General features: G+C 45.8%; 1 protein-coding gene across 2 annotated transcripts; it reads right to left on the bottom strand.

The window, feature by feature from the left end:
- Positions 1-1,376: 1,376 nt before the first annotated feature.
- On the bottom strand, positions 1,377-21,059 carry LOC119373577 (E3 ubiquitin-protein ligase synoviolin B). Of its 2 annotated transcripts, none has more exons than XM_037643639.2 (14): positions 20,629-21,059; positions 17,317-17,409; positions 17,084-17,236; positions 16,924-16,972; positions 16,663-16,766; positions 14,649-14,775; positions 13,900-13,999; positions 13,328-13,393; positions 12,685-12,986; positions 11,278-11,412; positions 7,525-7,680; positions 6,125-6,308; positions 4,445-4,560; positions 1,377-2,222 (listed from the first exon to the last, which is right to left on the bottom strand). In XM_037643639.2, exons 1-14 carry the CDS (start codon positions 20,755-20,757, stop codon positions 2,038-2,040), a joined length of 1,899 nt encoding a protein of 632 aa, XP_037499567.1. In that variant the 5' UTR covers positions 20,758-21,059; the 3' UTR covers positions 1,377-2,037. The 2 variants fall into 2 exon arrangements, with proteins under 2 accessions (XP_037499567.1, XP_049266783.1); XM_049410826.1 differs by having other exon boundaries at positions 7,525-7,677.
- Positions 21,060-21,094: the final 35 nt, after the last annotated feature.

Raw genomic sequence — 21,094 nt, 5'->3', positions numbered from 1 at the left:
CCCCATCAAACTGCGGACGCCGTGGCCGCGGGAATCGCACCCGCGTCCTAGGGCTTAACAGCGAGACAGCTTAACCGCTGAGCTACCACCGCGGGCAAAGCAACATTTCGATGCATGTACACACCGGATTTTCCGTCCGATCGCCCGCTACAAAGCACACGGCATCATTAATAATCATCATCAACAACTAATATCCTCTAGTGGACCCGCGCCGGGCCTGGTCATGAACAAGCGCGCCCTGGATTAGTTTAGTAATGAACGCCCGGGCCCGGGCTTCGAACGACGGGCCCGGGCCGGGCTCGGTCATGTACGCCCGGGCCCGGGCTGGGCTTCATAAAGCGGGCCCGGGCCGGGCCCGTGCAGTGCTCTACTACGTAGTTCCTAATCGGTAAAAATGAAGGACATTGTTCTCTGAGGGGGCCATAGACTTAATACAAAGTTTGGCGTAATTTTGCTGAGCCAATGGCGCCAAAATACGATAAGTACACGTTGAAATCCGTGACGTCACGAGTGGAAATTTCGGCGCGAAATTTAAAAATGAAACTTTGAACTTGATTTTCTCCTCTAATGATAAACCTATGATGGCGAAATCAACATTAGAGTTCTCAGAGCACAATTTATCCATCTAGGCTGATTCACTGTTTCTCTTTAGTGTTCCTTTAAAGACCACGCAGGTTTTTGATGACAATGGTGGGTGAGAAGCCCCTGATGTTGCGTTCCAAGAGCTGTCTACTTACCATCTTTACTCCCGGAAAGCCAAGGACCAAAGGCAGGCCATTGTGAGAAACACATCATCGCATCATTTTCATTTTTTCATGCATTGTGAAGCATGTTGTCTTTTGGCCTGGACAGTGGTGGTGGTGGTGGGGGGGGGGGTTGCGGTGAAACTTTGCCCCCCCCCCCCTTTTGATGGGGAACCCTACGCATGCCTATGGGTGTGACTTTTGTGAATATAAAGGGCTGTCATTCAAACACATGCTAGATAACAGTGCAATGAACACTGAAGCAAACACAAAAGATGTCTGAAACACGCACAGCATCTGTACCCTGGTTGTATACATCCTTTGTGTAACTGTAGTGGCAATTCACGTGCAAGAGCATGTAGGTAAGTAGTGCTGTGTGCAAAGAGGACTTCAACTTGTCAGCCCTTTCAGCCAGACAGCCTTTTTGTTTTCTTGCGAGTACGACTTGCAAGTTTCACAGTTCAGTGAAGCACTGCAGTGAAAAGCTCACTTTTTGTGAGCCATGAATGCTGCTAGAGGCTCAATACTGCATCCGTAAGGGTGTCAGTCGGATGACACATATTTCTGCAAAGTGCTGCAGCACAGGAGTGCCTTTATTGGCTGGCTTCTTCGTTCAAAAGGAATGTCTAACAGTCCTGGGCTGAATTCCTTTTTACTTGGTCAAGCTTTTTATACACAATCTGTACAATAAATAAGAACACCACCGCTGCCAGCACACTTGCTAGGCACCGCAGCAGTCTGGCCCAGGGAGGGGAAGAGTCGAGGTGAAGGTAGGTGCCCGTGGCAGTCCAAGCAAATCAATAAACCACTGCTGGCGTAGAGTCACTTAAGGAAGAAAGACAAGAGATTAAGTGCAAACGAGTAACAAAACGAGGGCTGGGACAATCCTTCATTTTCACAATCGCCCCGAAAGAAACCGGCAACATATACAGGCGAGGCACGTCCGTGAACACTTTTCCCTCCGCTAATGGCATCACGAAAAGGAAAAAAAAAGAGCGGGACATTGTCTTCCAATTTGGAGCTGGAACTCATGGTCGGTGCTGAGGCGAGAAGATCACGGAAAAGAGCAGAAGCGTTGCCACGACGACGCGAGACATCGTAACGGTGCGGCACCGTCTTTCCGGTTGTCCTGGTGGTGGACAGGGTCGAGACGTATGGCAGAGGAAAGGGAGCCAAGAAAAGAAAAAAAGAAGAAAAACGACCACGACTTGTGTCGGTGAGAAAAAGGAGGTTGCTGCTGTGTGTCGCTGCTCTTGCTGTCCTAAGTGTTTAATTAATTGGTGGCGGCATGCCTCTAGTGAGGATGCCTGCTGTCGTCGTTGGTGCCGTTCGACTCGGTCGCTGTGTCTGGACTAGAAACTCCGTTGGGCATGGCGCCCTGGGAGAACCGCTGGAGCCGTCGCCGGCGCACCTCTGCGTTGGGGTCGTCGTCGGATTGCCTCAGCCTCACTGCTGCAGATGCCGCACCCTCTTTCGAGCCTGCGGCAATGCGTGAAAAAAAAAGAACATCAACTCTCTTGGCTCCCAAATTCCATTTTCTAAATCCTTGTATGTAGACATGGGCAAATGTTCGAGCACTTCAAATATTCGAAAGAATGTTATAGTATTCAAGTTCACTTCGACACGAATTTGAATTATTTGAAATTTTGTAGTATTCGAAATTAAAAAATAGGCGCATATTTGACCCCAGGTAATCGCCCTGAAAAGGTTGTTTCACTGTGGCGTGGGGCTGCTCTGCCGTGAAAACACTTATCCAGTAGAAATCCGTACTGCCACGAAGCAACACTTCAAGCTTGTTAAGTGTACATGTCTTACCTGCGCTTCGATCAACTGTTTTTTTTTTAGTTTAATGGCATGTTATAAGGGATTATATGCATTAAGTATAACAAATATTAAAACGTAACGTATTTTATCTCTCTAACTTGCACCCTATTGCTATTCATGTCTTGCTACAAATAAGTTTCTTCTGCTTCTCTTCGAACCAAAAGAAGTGACATTCACGCATGCCTAGTTCCAATTCTTAAAAATATTGTTCGAGTTAGTTAAGTCATGACAAAAATGCGCATTTTCCTTTATCATATATGATATATACTATTCAAAGTATTCGTTTCGAAATTATCTGATCATGTTACTACAGTGAAACCTCGTTAATACGTACCTGCCGGGAACGCGGCATAACTACGCACTAAACAGTAGTACGCATTAACCACCAAGTACAAATTTGCCTCTCCTGGCGTACGCCATCGCCGCCAGCAAAGAAAAAAAGAGTGCCGCAGCAAATATTGCCTAAACTACTCACTGCAAAGCCTTTTCTTTCTTTTTGCCAAAGTGGAGAGAAGATCCTGGCACTCTCGCACGACTGCCCGATAGCGCGTGGTAGCCGCCACGCGGCCCACGCCAAAGAGCATTTCGAAACTATTACAGGGTCCGGGATACTCAGTGCCCGACATAGCGACAGAACAGACAGTGTCTGCATTCCGCGATAAATGTGTATGCGTCTGTGCCGCGATCTACTACTAAACGAAAACGGACACGCGGAACGGCTGCGTGGAGCCGATCGTCTCCTGGGTAGTTGCGTGCAGCGCGTCGCCTACTTGGCTCACGCCGTCACTGCCGGGCCGCTTGCCATACCGCACGCGCGCATTAGTCGCGGGAGTGTTCTTCGTGCCCGCTTCGCTCCAGACCTTGCACAGATGCGGCGAGTAGCTTGTTCAGATTACGCGGCGATGTCGTGCTTCCTCCGCGACGCTGTAGCGGTCCTGGCAGCAGACGGAGGTTTGTTGGGTGGTCGCCTAATAAAAGCGTGCAGTATGGTTACAACAGCGCTATGCTTGCTGTACCGTACGCGTGCGTTTAGCGTGATAGCGTCAATGCAGCGAGATTTCACGGCGTACGCGCCCCGCAGCGCTCAACTCCGTAACAGCGATCTGCTTTCGTTTCTACAAAGCGGTGCGCGCTTGAACACGGCCCCGCACGAGGTAGCAGCGATCGGCGGCCCAGCACGTTCAGGTTGTGGCCAAATAAAACCTTGCAGTATGCTTAAAGTAGCGCTGCGCTGCACGCGAGCCCGAGCAGATAGCTGAAGATACTTATTGTGATAAGGCTGTCGGCGCTAAGTCATGCTGGCGCGTTTGTCGGTGGCCGCCGCTTCGCCTTCGTTCTTTCCCGATGCTTACCTGCAAAGGCGTCGCCGCAATCGCGCGGAAGTCGGAATCGGTGATCGACCGATCTCCGCATGTCTCGAAAAGACGGGAAACCTTTGGCGCCACACTGTGGCGTCGAGAATTTCACTGGTGCAGCAAAATTTTATGGCAGAAAAAGTTATCGCGGTACGCGTAGGTACGCACTAACCGGTAGGCATAGGGCGAACCACTACGGCTTAAGCGGTCAGCGAATGCATTGGGCTCTATGGGACTCGGCCGGGGATTCGTCGCAACTACGTTTTAACCGTTAGTACGTTTAAAGCGGGTACGTATTAACGAGGTTTGACTGTACTCACATTGAATTCACTTCGAACCTAAAGTTTAATATTCGCCCATCCCAAGCAGTAAGTTAAGTGTGGTTGACACAAACCTCACACATTAACTCCACTGATGCATGACAGATTCTAAATATTTGTAGGGCAACAAAGTCCAATAGTAAGCGAAGTGGTTACAGGGCCCCTTTAAACCTTTTCTAGAGCAAATAAGAGCAAGCAATACCTGATGCAGACAGATCTACAGAGCTTGGTGCCGAGGAAGCCGCAGAAGGCGCGCCAGCACTGGTGTTTGACGACGGCCGCTGCTGCTGTGCTGACTGCTGCCCAGACGTTGTTTCCCTGCAATCAAAAGTAGTGAGATTAGCTAAAACAACGGCCCCACTTTGCACAAACACATCAAGGACTCATCACAAGAGTGCTGCTGCCCTGGCACAACAGTGCAGCGAGCATAATAATACCAGAACGTATGAAAACGAGAAATAAGGAATTGTGGCACAAATCCAAACACTGTAGTTAAGCTATTCCTATCAAGCAAAATTTTAATATACAGTCGCCAATGGACTTTTTGGACTCCAAAAATTCGGACTTGATGGATATTTCAGACTACATAAATGCACCGTCAAGGTTCCCACAGCACTAATACATTCTTGCGACCGATCTTTCGGACTAATTTATGCCCTAAAGCTCGATTTGTCGGACTAAATTGCTGGTTTCAAGACCCACTGCTTGATCTTGAAAGCCGCCTTGTTCGATTTTCCACTGGCTTGGTCAAGTTTGGCTTCCAGTGGCCAGTTGTGTAGCCTCCAAGACCGAGGGCGTGCACAATCTTCCGGTTTCAGAGGATATGCCCACTCTTCCTTGGCTGACAAAACACTCTAATGGACACAATTTTTCTTCTTCAGTCAGCCTTATCATCATCATTACTACATGGGTAGGTTTTTTTGTGCACGTGTTTGTTTTTCCGGCTTTTGTTTCGCACTTGGTCGTGTTGGTGGTGTGTCAAGAAGGTTTTTGAGACGTTTTGTGCATCACAAGTTCTCTTCCGTTGCGGTGGCTCAGTGATGCAGTGTTCTGTACTTACGGGTTAAGGTGCTCGATCGCAGACCCGAAACACGCAGACTGCAGCCACGGTGGTCGCGTTTCGATGGAGGCGAAATGCTAGAGGCTCGCATACTGTACTTTGTCAGTGCACGTGAAAGAACCCCAGACTGCATCATTAGATCCCACCAACAGAGACGTGTGCATCTTCTTGTGTCCTACTTCAAATTTTGCGTATGTGGTGCCACGCGGCTACTTCCTGTGCAACTACAACAGTCTGTGGTAGCGATTGCCAATGCGCTGAGGTCACTGTACCCCAAGTACAACCACATCTGCTTGTCTGCAAGCGCAGCATGAAGCAGGATATTATTAGAGATTTTTTTAGGCTGCCCTAATCCAGATAAGTTTGATTTTCATGCCTTACCCTTTTCGGACTGCTCCGATTTTTCAGACCATTTTTCAGTCCCCTCCAGGTGCAGAAAATAGGTCGGCCACTGTACTATGTAGGACCAGCAACGCTCTTATGCTTTTAGCAAGAACTGCATGCACACAGCCTTGTCAACTACGTGAAGTACAGCAGGGATCTACAGGGCTAGTGTGACACAATCAGTATAACATGAGACAGTGAAACATGCCACTGATGAGTGGAGTAGAAAGGCTCACTCTAATGGAACACCTTCTCGATGGTTTCGTTCAGGTGGCATCAGACAATGTGCAATTAGGGGCAACCAACAGAGCTGCACTTCTTAAAGCTCTCTTTTCAGGTTAGCCGATATGACAGATAACTTTTGTTGCACAGAGTTCGCGGAATGGAGTAAAACATTCAAAGTGACAAAGTCTGGAGTTGCATGTGGACTTCACTCACCTGGCCACTACAGCGCTGTACTGCTGCAGCTGCAACACAGCCGCGTCAAGCAGCGTCTGGATGTTGCGCAGGACGCGGATGCGTGCTGCTATCTGCTCACGCTCCTGCCCCTCCATGGCGCTCAGCTCCTCAGCAGACAGGGCCTCCAGACCTTCGGGGGGAACCGGAGGTGGTGGCGGCAGCACTGCACCCAATAGACAAGAGGATATGAAAGTCCCATATGCAAAGCAACGTATATGTGGCAATAGATGTTGCTGTACAACCTCTGCAAGTTCACTGCAGTATAAACGTCTTTCCCAGTGAACTACGGTTACAGTCGAGCATCGCTGAAAATCAGTCGCATCTCATACAGAAGTACATTCTATTTATCTTTGTTACAGCACAACCTCCATATAACAGAATTGCAACAAATTACTGATACTACACGCATCAAATATATATTCATTATGAACACTGGATATTAAACAAGGCATTTTCGTGTTTGATGCAGCTTCAGTATAACGTAATTTCAACACAGCATGCATTCATAACTTTGATATTCACATGAAACAATCAAAATTTATGGCCTTATACCAATCTTCACTATGCTGAGGTTTGACTTGACTCTAATCTAATAGTGCCGTGCTGTCCTCGACCGTGTCTTCCTTCCCTCAACACCAATCACACCCTACTCGCGCAAAAGATCCCAGTTTATGAAAAGCGTCAAGATAGCTTTGCTGCAGTGCGCAATCGTGCGAAATTTAGTGAAAAGTACACTGCCAACATCTCAGTGCTGATTCACCCCACTGCTAATTCATTGTCCTTGCTGAAGGTATGTCGCCACCTTTTTAGAAGTGCTTTTAAATTTTGATCCTATTGCTTTGTGTCTGCCTTGAAAAGGGCAGCTTTAAAGGACTTCTCATATGTGTCATGTAGAAAAAAATTTAAAACTTGCCAATACTACCCAAAATAAGCCTACCATGCTAGCAGTCATAACTACTGATCCTACAACACGAAAAGAAAATGGCTTGGCAACACTGTAGTTGCACACAAAGGCTACATTGGCGGCATCCTACGGTGGCCAAGCGCAGCTCACGATGCTGAAATCAGCCAATGGCCATGTACTTTGGGCTTACGGCGAGGTCATTTGGGTTTATGGCATCATTTGTCGAGAGAAGAGGGAACGATTCCTAGCCGACTCTGAGAATTAATTGTAAATTCCAGGCTGCATGCTGCGCTATAATGCTTGGCTCGCGTGTTCTCGGGAGCCTCGACTACTAATTGGCAGCGCTTTCTGACCATGCTGAAAAAGTGTTGCAGGGCCCCTTTAAGAGAAAGCAGATGCACAAATGTGAGTACAATGTACCCACTTTGCATTGATGCCTACTTGAGCCCCACACTAGCCAGTGTTGAATACGTACGCAACGGGAAGAAGGGAGGCAGGAAGAAAGCGGTTCCGGCTGCCACCCCCGCTGCGCCACCGGCTTCCGTTGCACTTGGCTGCTGTTGCTGCTGCTGCGGCTGCTGCTGCTGCTGCTGCTGATCAGAAGTACTGGCTGATGGACTGGGTGCACCTGCTGCACAGCAAGCACACAGTCTTGGTAGAAGTGTCAATGGCTTTTACGAGGCACAACTGCCCACGGCAGCTATGATCACCTTGCGAGTCAATTCCAAGCTAGTAAGACATGAATGCATTTTTGCACAAAGGACTTAGGAGCTATTGGCAGTCAACGTGGGATGCCGCAGTACCTAATAAGCTTCACTTAGCTAAACCACATTTGGGAAATCGGCTGCAAACTACAAAAGTAAGACGAACTGAAGTAACACTTGTCAACTTAGGATAGGCCGTAGAAATGGCACGCATTCCTTCCTACTGACCCATGATGAACCCCCTGTGTGTCCCAAGTGTGGTGAGCCATTGACCGTGCTCCATGTTTAATTGCAATGTAGAGTGGTGGAGCTACAAAGGAAAAAGCACTTCCCATTGACGTATACACAATATATTCCCCCCCCCCCCCATCTGGCATTGCTTCTGTCCAACATACCTCTCTTTGATATGAAATTGGTTACATCCTATCTAAATGATGTAGACTTGCATGTCATCATAGAGAATCTTAGCATGACCTCTTCTAAGAGGCCTATGCTACAACCTTAATATTTTGTACAGCACATGCCTTTGGGCCCTTGTGCTCAAGGCAACATGGCTTGGCATTGGTGCTATCGCCATTCAAAACATTTTATTTTAACACCTAATTTTATCATGTTTTCTGTGCAGACAGTTCACCTCTATCCATTTTCACAGTTGCAGTAGATACTACATATATATTTTACGCACTTTTGCAGCAACTGCAGTCTCTTCACATCTATGCATGGCCACTAATCACTTCATAATGAACCGCCATCACGATTGTGAATTCCAAGCTTGTCAAATAGCACAACCTCTGCACCTTCATTTTATTTTGCACAGGCAAGCACTTCCTTATTCACTATTGTGAGCTTGAGTCGCAGTCGACAGGCTGGCTGAATAGAGAGCTCAACGTCACTTCACTTTGCAGTGATGACACTTCTTCCAGATGCACTCCAAGTTTCAATGCGACAATGTGTAGCTGGTGACTCGAAGGCCAGAGACAGAAACCATGCAAGTGCAGCCACTTCTGGAAAAATGAATTTGGGCAGGGCACATATGCCAAAACCTTCGGTCAAAATGTCTGCAGCCGATGCAGCACCAACAATAGAGTTTGGTGCGGTTACACCACTGCAACCCAACCAAACCTCAACTGCAATAAGAACGCAACTGTGTGAGCACCTATAAGCTTTTATGTGCACTGCAGTGATTGAACCAGGTATGTAAACACATCGCCAGTGCTAGATTTTACCCAGCTCAATGCCAAGTGCCTAGAATGCTCTACAGCACTCAAAACCAAGCTGTCAAATCTGCCACAATGTTACGTGCCACTGGTAATTACTTACTGTAAAACGACAGTGTGTGCATTAATGTTGCAGCTATTACAGTCAAATCCTGTTACAGTGAACCTCAGATTAACGATTTTTTCAGATTAAGAATTAAGTGGAACCCCGATTACACGACTTTGAGGGGACCACGCAAAACTGTCGTATAATCCGGGCGTCGTATCATCGAAAAACTAAGAATATAGGCAGTGGCAATCAGCCTTGCCCAAAAAATGGGAACAGACCGCCTGAATAAGCACACGACACGACCCTGTGCTTCTCCAAGGAAGGTGAATAAAATTATTTTTGAAAATGGCAGCTAATGGCAGCATTAGTTAGTTGAAGGAGGTGTGAGTGAATCGTCATCTTTAACATGAAAAAATCGAATGCAATGAGCATTTTTTCTCCCGATAAATCGTGTCCAAAAATTGCCTGCGCGTGAAAATGAAACCGAAACCGCATCAGCAACAGCCTCCCGTAAGAAGAGTCAGACACAGTGTCATCGCCATCACATAATGGCGACGGAGTACGAGTTTGTGTGGGAGCATGGAGAAAAGAAAAAAATATAGGAGGGAGCACGCCTAGCGTTCACAAGCCAACCTCCTCTGAAGCCGCTTGCTTCTCGCGTTCGTGTCTCATTTCCCATGATGCTCCTGTTTCATTTCCTTTTTTGGTGGGCTCATGAACAAAAACAAAAATTGACGAGCGCGCGCGTATAGCGTCCACAAGCCAACCTCTTCAGACGCCGCTCCCCCCCTCTCACCGCTTGCCTATCACGTGAGGGTGCTCATTTCCCAGCATGCCCCTGTTTCATTTGTTTTTGGATGGGCTTCAGAAATGTCACGTGACGCTCCCTCCTGGTTTTTTTTTTGCTCCATGGTGTGGGAGGCTTTCATGCGCGATTGAGCTGTACGCATCGTGTTTGTTCCCTTGTGAAGTGCAAATGGTGATGTCCCGCTGTTATTATGAACATTCCCATCAAGCGAAAGTTATTTTGCACGGTGAAAACAGCTGCGACGCGTCCTTTCGCATGCTCAAGGCCTGTGACTGCAAGTTCTGCAAACAAAGGCAGGAAATCAGCTGTATGTCGACCAGGAAAAGTTTCCATGGACCGAAAATGTGAAAATATCCAGATCTCAAAGATGAGCTTTACGGCCAGCTGAAGCTACTCTGTGTGGATAGAGCTTGTCTAGGTAACGACCCAGGATACGAACGTAATCGAGACGTATCCAGAAGCGATCTGAAAGGCCATAATAATAATATCTGGGGTTTAACGTCCCAAAACCACGATATGATGAGAGACGCCGATCTCAAAAGCCAGGAAAACTGGATCACCGAAGCCAGGAGAATTAATTTTCCATTCTAAGAAAGCATAATGTCTAACTCTCTACTTTTCTAATCGACAACCTAGGGGAACATAAGTTCTTATTTTGCACTCGCAAATATTTGGTCGGTGTTCGATTCGAGTAAAGAGGGTATCCTTTCTCTCAGATGGAATCGGAAAGTCGTCGAAGATGTGGGATTAGCGCAAAATTGCTTCATATAACCAAGGTTTTTAATACATTATTTCTATGGGGGTTTTGCCGGGACCAAACCAATTTGTCGTAAAATGTGGGTCATTGCGAAACCAGAGGATGTATCATCGAAGTTCCACTGTATTTCAAAAATCCGCCTCCAAATGTCCATTGGTTTTAATGTAAAAATATTTCACTGCTACAAATTTCAGAATACTACAGAATGTTTCAGAATAATGTATCGAGATTTATCACCCTTGTATCTCAACAACACTTTAAAATAACGAACTGCGAACTTAAAAAGTTACTTGCGGCGATGTAAATAATGCCCAGCTCCATATATGCCACTATCATCATCGTCATCAGAACAGCCGCTTATTTCTCTATGCACATGCCCCATTATAAATGTGCAGCAGCCCTACCACCCCCACCATCGCCGGTACTTGATTCGTCAGGATTATTAGAGAACAACGCAATCGTGGATGTGTATCCAGCAAAGTAGGCGACTCCTTTGGTTGCATTTACGATTTTTAGCACGAATTTTCAATTTTTTCACTACAACAATTTTTAATGTGACGAACGATTTTTAGCGGTCCCTTGAGATTCGTTGTATCGAGATTTGGCTGCATTGCCTTCGTCCCCTTGTGCTTTGAGCCAAGCTGTGAATTTCGTTAGCGTGTGATAATGGAAGGCCACAGAGATTATGCATACCAGCATTTTGCGCACCCCTCTGTTGCTGCTGCTGCTGTTGCTGCTGCTGCTGATGCTGTTGTTGGTGCTGTATGAAGTGCTGCTGCAACTGCTGAAATGGTGGGAAAAGTGGGAAACCCGCCATCCCGGGAGGCCCTGCATGAAGAAGGGGCAGCCATGCAACGCCACGATTAAGACGTGAATGGTACTGACTGCTGCATTACGACGAAGCTATCAATGAACTGCACTGCAAGGTGGGAAACTTGATTTGTGAACATCAAAGTAAGAGCAGAAGCATTACCACAAGCGCTCGTTTCCTTTTAAACGTACGCCATATTTCTTGTTTGTCAAGCAACTCACTTGAAGGAAGTAGATAAAAGTGCAAGCAAGCAGTAAAATGCAGGGGCATTAGAAAAAAAAATTCTGGTGTTTTGCATGCCAGAACCACAATATGATCATGAGGCACGCCGTAGTGGGCGACTCCAGATTAATTGTGACTATCAGCGGTTCCTTAACATGCACCTAAATCTATGTACACAGGTGCTTTTACATTTTGCCCGCCTGAAAATGTGGCCACTGTAGCAAAGAATTGAACCTGCACCTTCGTGCTTAGCAGCCCAACATCACAGTCTCCAAGTCACCACGGCGGGTCCTTGTGACAATGCGATCTACGATCCTCAGAGGTTGTGAGCACAGCTTGGTACCTATTGTTATGACTCGATGCGCTTGTCACATGCACTTTCAATTATAGAACAAACTGATCTCACAAGTTACACACATTTGAAGACCCAAGCACAGCCCTCGCTTGTTTCGCTCTTTCCTTCACTATTCATTGGCTCGTATCACCTCCTCACAGAGTGCACCTCCTCACTGTGCGAGGAGGAAGATCAGGGAGCTTGCAGATATTGGGTGCAAAATTTGAGCAATAAAACAGCTCTAGAACAAGACAATGTTGAGAAAGAACACACATGGTGTAGTGCTTCCGTCCTCTCATCTTTCTCTTGTTCCAGCACTGTTTCAACATTAAAATTGCAATGTGTACCGACCAACCCAATTCGAGATGCCAACACTCCAAACAAACAAGTTCTTGCGGATGCTGACATGACCAGATGCAGGTGCTTACACCACGAGCCCTCTTCTCATCCCTGTCTCCTTTTACCCTGGTAACCATGTGCTCAGTACCTACCAGCCCAACGTTAAGCCCTAACTTACATCACAAGCAATGCTGGGGAAACCGCAATACCCGGAGAGGAACACGGGATTGTCTTTCGATATTGCGGTGCGCCCGTGGCTTGTAGCAATGCCGTGTTTGGCATTGTTGGTTGTGACGGCATTCTGAACTCGATAAGTGTGTTCACTTGAAACATTGAAAAAAATATCAGAGGTGGTTTGGGTGCCGTTTAAAACACCATGGTAAGCACGACTTACACTGTGGAAAGGCCTGACCAGGCACATTTGGCGGGGCCTGGGGAGCAGCCTGGCCGGCGGCCGGGGGCGGGGCCGCCCCTTGGTTGGCAGCCGCCGCCGCGGCTGCGGCCGCCGGCTGCCTGAGCACGTCCATGCGACAGGTGGGGCACGTCTGCTGGCGCTGGAACCAGGAACGCAGGCAGGCCGTGTGGAAGATGTGGCTGCAGGGCAGCCGCTTGTTGCCACCACCCACCATCTCCTCGCGGCAGATGATACACACGTTGTCGGCCGAGGCAAGCTCTTCGGGCGTTGCATCCGGATAACTGCACGCCACGACAGAGACGAGGAACAATCAAGACCAAAGAGCAAACTGGACAAGCTGGTGTGAATTCACTGCAAGGGAAGGGCACGGAGACTAAAAGGCTCATTGGCCATGGCCTCCATCATCTTCTACATTTAAATGCAAAAACAAAATTATCTCGAGACAATGGCCTTGAGAGGATGATCTTGCATTGGTTACCTTTGTCGATCGCTACATCAGCTTAATTAGGAAGTGGTCCATAAAATAAATATACATGGTTACAATTAACGTGGTTACAGTGTGCACATGCAAGAAGAATCTGGGAATGCTTAACGAGAACCGTAGATGTACGAGACTACTTACAGAGTGTTCATGTTCCGGATTGCTCGCCGTGACATAATGACGTCGTTGAAGGCCTTCTTGAAAGCCCTGGGTACACACACACAAAGCGCTTAGGAATGCAAATTCAAGGCTTTCATTTCTTATTACTAGGTCTACAGCTTGTAGTAAAGGAAACAGTAATATTAGTATACTGGCATGGAATCTTGCTCAATTATTAAGCTAGTCCGCAAGTAAGCTTAGAGGATGATTCCCTAAGTATGGAGCATAACTTTCAAGTGGAATGCATTTATGTATACGATTATTGGCTAAGCATTTAGAACAATAATGAGGCTACATAGCTCTTTACAAAATGTGTTCAGCTACTTGTAACATAAAGAAAAGCTACGTGCATAGCAATTCTATACTCGTAACAAAATGTCAGTAACTCAATATAGTCAAATCCTGGGACAGCAATTGTAATACAAACCCAGCATAAGCTGTAACAATTGACAGCAATTTTTCAACTAGCCACTGACGAGACATTTAACGTGCTCGTTACTTCTTTTATATAGCTTAGCTGTAAGTGATTTAACATCGTCACCTGAACTTCTTACCTCATGCTCAGGTACATGGGACGGATCGCAAAGAGCGGGAATGTGTGGATCTTAATCATAATTGCCATGAAGGTCAAATACAGCACCACCTTGATGAAACCTGCAGGAACATGGAAAACAGGCTCAATTTTTGCCACGTTCTAGCCGATGCACTTTTTCTCTGTGCTTATACTCTCAGTGCCTGTCCCTAGTAGCATTATCATTAAAACTGTGAAACGGGTTGTAGCTGTGAACGTGACCCAAAGGTCACAATGATGACCAGTCATTCTCGTGAAATCATTTAGATATCCTGATCCGGTACTGCTGCGAGTAGACGGCTGGACAACCAGCGAAACGTTGACCACCTACATTTTACCCTTCCTTTTAACAACCATACAGATCAATAAAATGAATGTAATTTAGACTTCAAGGATAACAGGTGTATAGAGTTATATGAACATATTAAACATTTTCACACTTCAATATGTAAAGGGCAAATTTTGATAATCTGCTTTTAGCACCTGTGACACATTTCATGCGAATAAGTGATAGACAATCAGCTTTACTTGAAACAAGTGCTCGGTACATTATCGCTTGCATCCCTTCCACAACAGACTGCCCAACTCTCTGACGTTCACTTAAGCGTCTTGAAATCCAAGCGTGCATCTCACAGGGCACAAATTCACTAATTTTGCTGTCCAACTATGCCAGAGGATGGTCAAACCTAATGACACACTTCAGTTTACCAATGCAAGCCAGCTGTGACTTACTGATGATGAGCTCTGTGTACAGCAGGTAAACAGCCTTGTTTTCCCAAGGGTTTTCACTGTGCAGGTCCATCGTATGCAGGAAGTACTTGACATAGATATTGGCCACTATGCTGAGAAGAATGGCGTACTGAAGCAAAAAATTTCCGACACGTTAAAGGGTCTCCGCAAAGCACATCGGGAAGTGAAAAGCTTGCAGCAGAACATACATATACTTGCAATCTGGGATATGCGCTTTTTCGGGCACTGACCTAGTAGCAGGCACGCGGTCACTGCCACAAAAAAGTGCACAACAAAGACACAAATAAGAACTGATTAATAAGAAGTAATTAACATGAATGAACAAACTGGACAATTATGAGGCCAGAGAGCTTTCAAGTCTCAGCTGATCAATTAATAAAGCAATGACTAAAACCGTAATGATTCAGCCTAAGTGACTTTAAAAGAAAGCCATACCTTGGAGTTCCCAAATTCCAATTTCCTTTAATCAAATACACATTTCAATTCAATTAAGTTATTAAGTTATTCATTGCACACCGTGCAAGTACATTTTTGTAAGTACCATGTAAGTGCACACTTCCCTACATATTTTTATACAGGAGGAGGTCTCAAAGACAAATAGTGCAAAGGCTCACTCTAAAAGCTGTTAACGCTTACAAACAAAAAAATAAACATGCGCATAACAACAAAAGGCAAGTACTCGCATAAAACATTTAAATGTGAGCATCATTATGTAACAATAAATGACACGTATGCATGAAAACAGTACAAATAAGGGCACTACCACCACAGCACATAAATTAAGCCAAGACTGTACGTATTGTAACTAGGCAAGTACAGTAGACTCAGTGAACGGAAGTCTCTTAAAACGAAACTGCCGCTTAAATGGAACAAGTGCTTCTGACAAGATTGGTTTCGTACTTGTATTCTGCACCCTTGTTCATCTCTCAGTAAATGGAGCTCCTGTTAAATGGAACATACCTTCCTGGTCCCTTCAGGTTCCATTTAATGAGAGTCTACTGTAATTCAAAACATGGTGGATGATGCAATTGGAGGGGAAAATGATGCAAGTCTTTTGTCACATTGCCTTCACAGCAATTCTTCATCACTCAAAACTGTTTGGCTTGTCTAGCGAGCTAAGATAACAGAAAGTTCAACGAACATACGTGTACTTAACACATTAGTGGATAGCCTGACGACGATCGAAGTAATGGCGACTTGGGAACCAAGCAGTAGAAGAGTCTGGCGCTGGGCCTGATGGTACATAGTTTGGAAAATCGGCGAAACCAGCCTTGAATTACGTGCAAGACGTGTACACAGGAGGAGAAATTTGGACGAACACACAGGCTGGGACTAACAACAGTTGAATGAAACAACAGCTACTCTTTCTTAAGGACCATGGCCGTTTTGGTTGTGCTTGGTTGATCTCATGCCCACCGCTCTCACTTCTACGGTATCATGTATGGTGAGTGTGCGTCTTGGTTTTCTTTTCAAGTAGTAGTCGTCTCATTAAACTGTCGCTAGTCCTAGTGTGTGTGTTCATAAAAATTTCTCCTCTTGTGTACACGTCTTTCAAGGCTGGGTTCGTCAGTTTCCTAAGTAGTACTTTCATTTTATCATGAATTTGTCTAGCAGTTCCCACAACGTGCTCTCATTTCATTGGCAATGCATATGAATGGACACAGCAAGAGTGTAAAGAACCCACATATACAAACTTTTGTCACATCCACTGCTTTCACCTTCCTGCATTTTATGAGTAAACCCATGGAAGTCGGTTTCGATTGCAGAACATGTTAATTTATTGTGGACAGCAATCTAGAACAGCTGCATTGGCCATCAGCACACAATAATGTCTGCAATGTTCCTCAAATGTTTCTCAAATGCCTTACAATAGTGACAAAAACTTCTTGCATGCAACTATGCGCCGTTTTTCAAAACAGTCAGCTCTACGTGAAGCCAATGCCTCTATGCAGCAAATAGCTCTAAACAGGGCATGGCAGACAGAACCTGAGCTTACCTCAAAGCCAAAGACGACCTGCACGGACGCCCCTTTCGTGAGGGTAGTGTGGTATGCGTGGGCGACAAATGCATAGTCCAGGAAACCCAGAAGTAAGAGCAAGGCTGTCACAAGAACAAAGAAACAGAATGCTGTAGGTACAAGCTAGCACCACCTTTATCATTGCAGACAATAACACACAGACTCGGGCAAGTCTTAATTAAAAAGCAATGCAAGTTGACCAAGAAGCTTCAATGCAGATATCTTTCATCTTGCACTTACCTATAACCCTTACATGGAAGAGATAGGATATGACAGGACTTCTCTCCATCTGGAAGAAGAAGGCATCCCTCGGGCTTAGATACAGGACTCTTCATCAAGTTTATATCGTGAAAGTGGCAATGACAGTAATAAGTTCGATAAGAGGCGGAGACGGACTTACGTAGTCGACTCTGTCCTCTGCCAGCCAATGGAAACACTTAAGGAAGAGCAGGAGCGTGAATAGTGCCACGAATTTGGGGCTGAAGTCATCTCTGAAGACGGTGAACGCCAGGCACGTCTCCGTGACGGCGTACCACGACCTCTCAATGAGGTGCTGCAATAGGAAACAGTTAACATCCTCAGTCACGAGCACTGCTCGAGCGATAACTTTAGAATGAGGGGTTGAACACTCGCCTCCATTTCGGCCGCTCGCAGCTGTCCGAAGAATACTTTTCGCATTAACTTTCCCATGAGGATTACGAACACGAATGCTTGGAGGTAAATTATCTGCAAAGGAAGCAAGCAGGGATAAGTAATTTGAAGAAGTAACAGCCTATAGTCGGGCACACCTTCAGAAAGCAGCAGCATTTTCACCTCAAAGGCAGGATACACACAGGCAAGCACCAATGAGTGCGTGCTCTAGACTGACATAAGATGCATGGTTGATGACCCCACCATCAGAGAACATCTCTGAGTGCATGAGCGGGACTATTTCGTTGGCCACGAAGGCAATAGGATGCCGTGCTTCGATCATCTTGGTGGGGCCTGTCCTGCCTTCTTAAGTTGTATTCAACAATACATTCAGAAACAACCTTTACTTCAAAATATGTTCATGAATCCAAAACAATGTTGAAGATTTTAGCAATGACCCATTTTGGCAACTATTGTTGATTGCAGCATGTATTAGCACGCAACACATATATGCACCACAGCACACACAAAGAGACCCTTTTGAACTTCACAGTGTCGATCATGTGCGGGAATGAGTTGTGCAATGGCAATAACATCCTCGGATATTGAATACGATGACCAAATCCTGTTTTTGAAGAAAAAAAAAACAGACTTGTGAGAAAATCGTCTAGCGAATAGAATAACGTGCAGAATTTTGCTAAACAAAATTTCGTCACTGGGACTGAGTAATCTGGCACGGCTTCCAAGGCCAGTGGCACACCATTTTATGCACTTCAACCGTCCATCAGGTCAAGTGAGAAAACTGAATGCATTATGCAACATTTATTATGACCCATGATTGACTGACCACTTTAAAGGGACACTAAAGAGCAAAACAATTTTTCTCGCATTAGTAAAGTAGTCTTCCACGATACCAAAAACACCACGCTTGCTGCGAGAAGACTCTTAATAAGCGAGAAAACGCGCAAAAAAAAAATGCAGGTGGTGACGCCACCTTGGAATTCCCGCACCATTTGCCGTGACATCACATATTTTTGACGGCGCCTGCTTGGACCTACGTAGTTCCTAATCAGTTAAATCGAAGTACGTTGTCCTCTGAGGGGGCCAGAGACTTGACATAGCGAGTTTGTGGAAATTTCGTCGAGCCAGTGGCGCCAAAATACGTTAAATGCTCTTTGAAACCTTTTATGTCATGAATTACAAAGTTCGGCGCGAAATTTAAAAATGAAACTTTGAACTTGGTTTTCTCCTCTAATAATAAACCTATGGTGGTGAAATAAACAAGAGTTCTCCGAGCACACTTTATCAATCTAAACCAATTCATCATTTCTCTTTAGTGTCCCTTTAAATATTTTCGCAAGGTATTAATCAAACACCAAAGAGAATTTTGTTGCTGTTTTACAGTTCCAGTTAGCCAGAACAGGAGAGATAATGCAGAAATGTAAGATTTTTAAAACAGCTATAAAGTACGAAATACGGGCTTCTGTTACAGTGCAATTCTTCCATCTACTTTTTTTTTTCTTGCAACACATCTGACCAATTCACTCAAACAAGAGTTCCACTACAGAAGCTGTAGTGAGGATCTTGGAAGGCATGTCCTTCTTAATGCTGCCAAGGTTATGAGCAAAAAGTGTGCTGCTACTGCCCGAACAGCTATGTATTCCCGATCTACACTAACAATTACCATGACTATGATGGCTGCAAAGGCGCACAGTGCATGGATAACAATGTATCAAGTTGTACAGCTGAGAACAAGGACAAAGATTCAATTTCGAGCTGCCACATTCCAGCAGGAGTGGAATGCAAGAGGCAATCATGTAGTTCAATTTAGGCCAACGTTAAAATAACACCAGGTGGTCAGAGCCGATTTGCAGTACCTCACCATACAGCACTGCTCGTAGCTTGTATCTTGCTTTGAGTGTTTAAACTTCATAGTTATATTTGATCACAGGGTGTGTGTGTGCTTGTGCATTTTTTTGTTTAGTGTCCCAGTCTGCTCTACATGCGGCGCCAGCCTCTGGCGTGAAACACCAAAACACCCAAACACACAAGGGTATCATGAATATGACACAACCGTCACTGCAAATAACGACACCCAGCCATGGTGAACACAGTTTTATATTCTCGGAGCACTGTTTGATGTGTGTTGCACTTGTGCTGGTTAAATATAGTTACTGCACCGCCAAGGTTTTGTAGTATAGCCGAGATATATATAAAGTTACTCTAAATGTTTTGTGCAGGGCTGCTAATAGAGGGATGCTGGCTTCATGGATGTGTTGGTCAGCACACATAACCACACTGGAAGCAAAGCATCAGTACAACGGTGCCTGCTAACAGAAATTGAAGGTCTGTGTATAAATAACATGATTGAAAGGCTAGCTTTAGGACGGCTGACGTCACACATTTGACCTGACGTCACACATTAAGCTTGTCAATGCATTACAGCTGCTCTGAAAGACACGTGCATTCTACACAATCAAAATTTTCAAATTAAATAACTGTATTGGAAATTAACGTCATCTTTGGAAATACAGTGCTACGAGACTGACTATTTATTAACCTTGAAACGCCATATCATTTCAAACAAACGGATAGGTGTGCCAGAGAGCATTTATGCGAAGTTTACGGGAGTTTCGTTCAAGGCAATCGGACGCTCTACGATCACGTCCACAGTTCGTACGACACACTCCCTTCAAAGCAACTCTAAACCGAAAATTTTTACTAGTGCACGCAACTAAACGACCGATCACGGTGAAGATTTCTCGCTGCCACGGGACGACACTGGTCGCAGGGGCTGGGTTCCTTTCCCGACGCAGCAACAGGTTTTCAGTGCAGCACTTTTTCTTCATTCGACCAGCAAAACTAAGAAGCAACCTACGCGGACGTCGCCGCACCGGTCAACAGCTGACCTATTTGTCTTCTCTGCACACCTACTTGACGGCCGCAAAGCAACGATGATCAACACGATCGCTGGCCTCTAAAAACGATCGCGAAACATCGTAAAACACTATATCACCCCGTCAAACATCTGCGACACTTTCTGCGCGTTTCTGAGCGGTCCTGCGTCCAGTGAGAACCTATACCGCGTCACAGACACAACTATAAACAAGTCAACTGTGCACAAAACAGCTGGCGTAAATAACAGTGGACGCTCGCGCGCGGTTCTCAAGGCGCCACTTCGAGCGACCTGACACGCAGGACGGACCCAAGATTTTTTCTTTTTTTCCTAGATCGCGTGCCAACCTGTTGACTTTTTGGCAAACCACAGAAGCGAAAACAAAAACCGTGCAAAGGCTTACGTAGATCAACACTCACCGCCATGCTGGGGTTTGACTTGGTTAAATAGACCACGGAGGGATAGAACTGTTTCTTCTGGTAGTACGCATTGCCGATAACTGCGGTAGTTAGAACTACACTACCCAGAGTTAATAGGAATGCCCGCATTTTGACCGCTCGGGGTGTGTGTTGACGCTTTGCGGGGACCTCCAAAATTACATGATTTTTACGTCTGCTGGCAGCTTTCGCTTGGCTACGCTAGATGGCCGGGGAGCAGAGACGAAAATACAAGAAAAACAGGGCTCCGAGGCGACGGCTGGGTGTTACAACTCGTGTCTGATGGGGATTGGACGTCCTTTTTACGGGCCTCTACGCTGACAGCAACTAAGCTGGGACGCGGACGCGTAATCGATCGGAATTTAAGCAATTTCCTTCGAGCTTATCGCGCAACGACGCATGAGATGTTGGCTGGCGTATCGCAGCCTGTGCACGCCGACGCCCAAGA

Source organism: Rhipicephalus sanguineus, chromosome 11 (genome assembly GCF_013339695.2).
Source record: "Rhipicephalus sanguineus isolate Rsan-2018 chromosome 11, BIME_Rsan_1.4, whole genome shotgun sequence".
Taxonomy (NCBI): domain Eukaryota; kingdom Metazoa; phylum Arthropoda; class Arachnida; order Ixodida; family Ixodidae; genus Rhipicephalus; species Rhipicephalus sanguineus.
This window is presented reverse-complemented; position numbering and strand designations above follow the sequence as displayed.

Excerpts from the sequence above, each read along its gene's own strand:
- LOC119373577 (XM_037643639.2), bottom strand. The coding sequence starts at position 20,757 with ATGCGGGCATTCCTATTAACTCTGGGTAGTGTAGTTCTAACTACCGCA. Across the intron at positions 17,410-20,628 it reads AGTCAAACCCCAGCATGGCG|ATAATTTACCTCCAAGCATT; the intron begins GTGAGTGTTGAT and ends CTTCCTTTGCAG. Across the intron at positions 11,413-12,684 it reads TGGTCAGGCCTTTCCACAGT|GGCCTCCCGGGATGGCGGGT; the intron begins GTAAGTCGTGCT and ends TTCTTCATGCAG.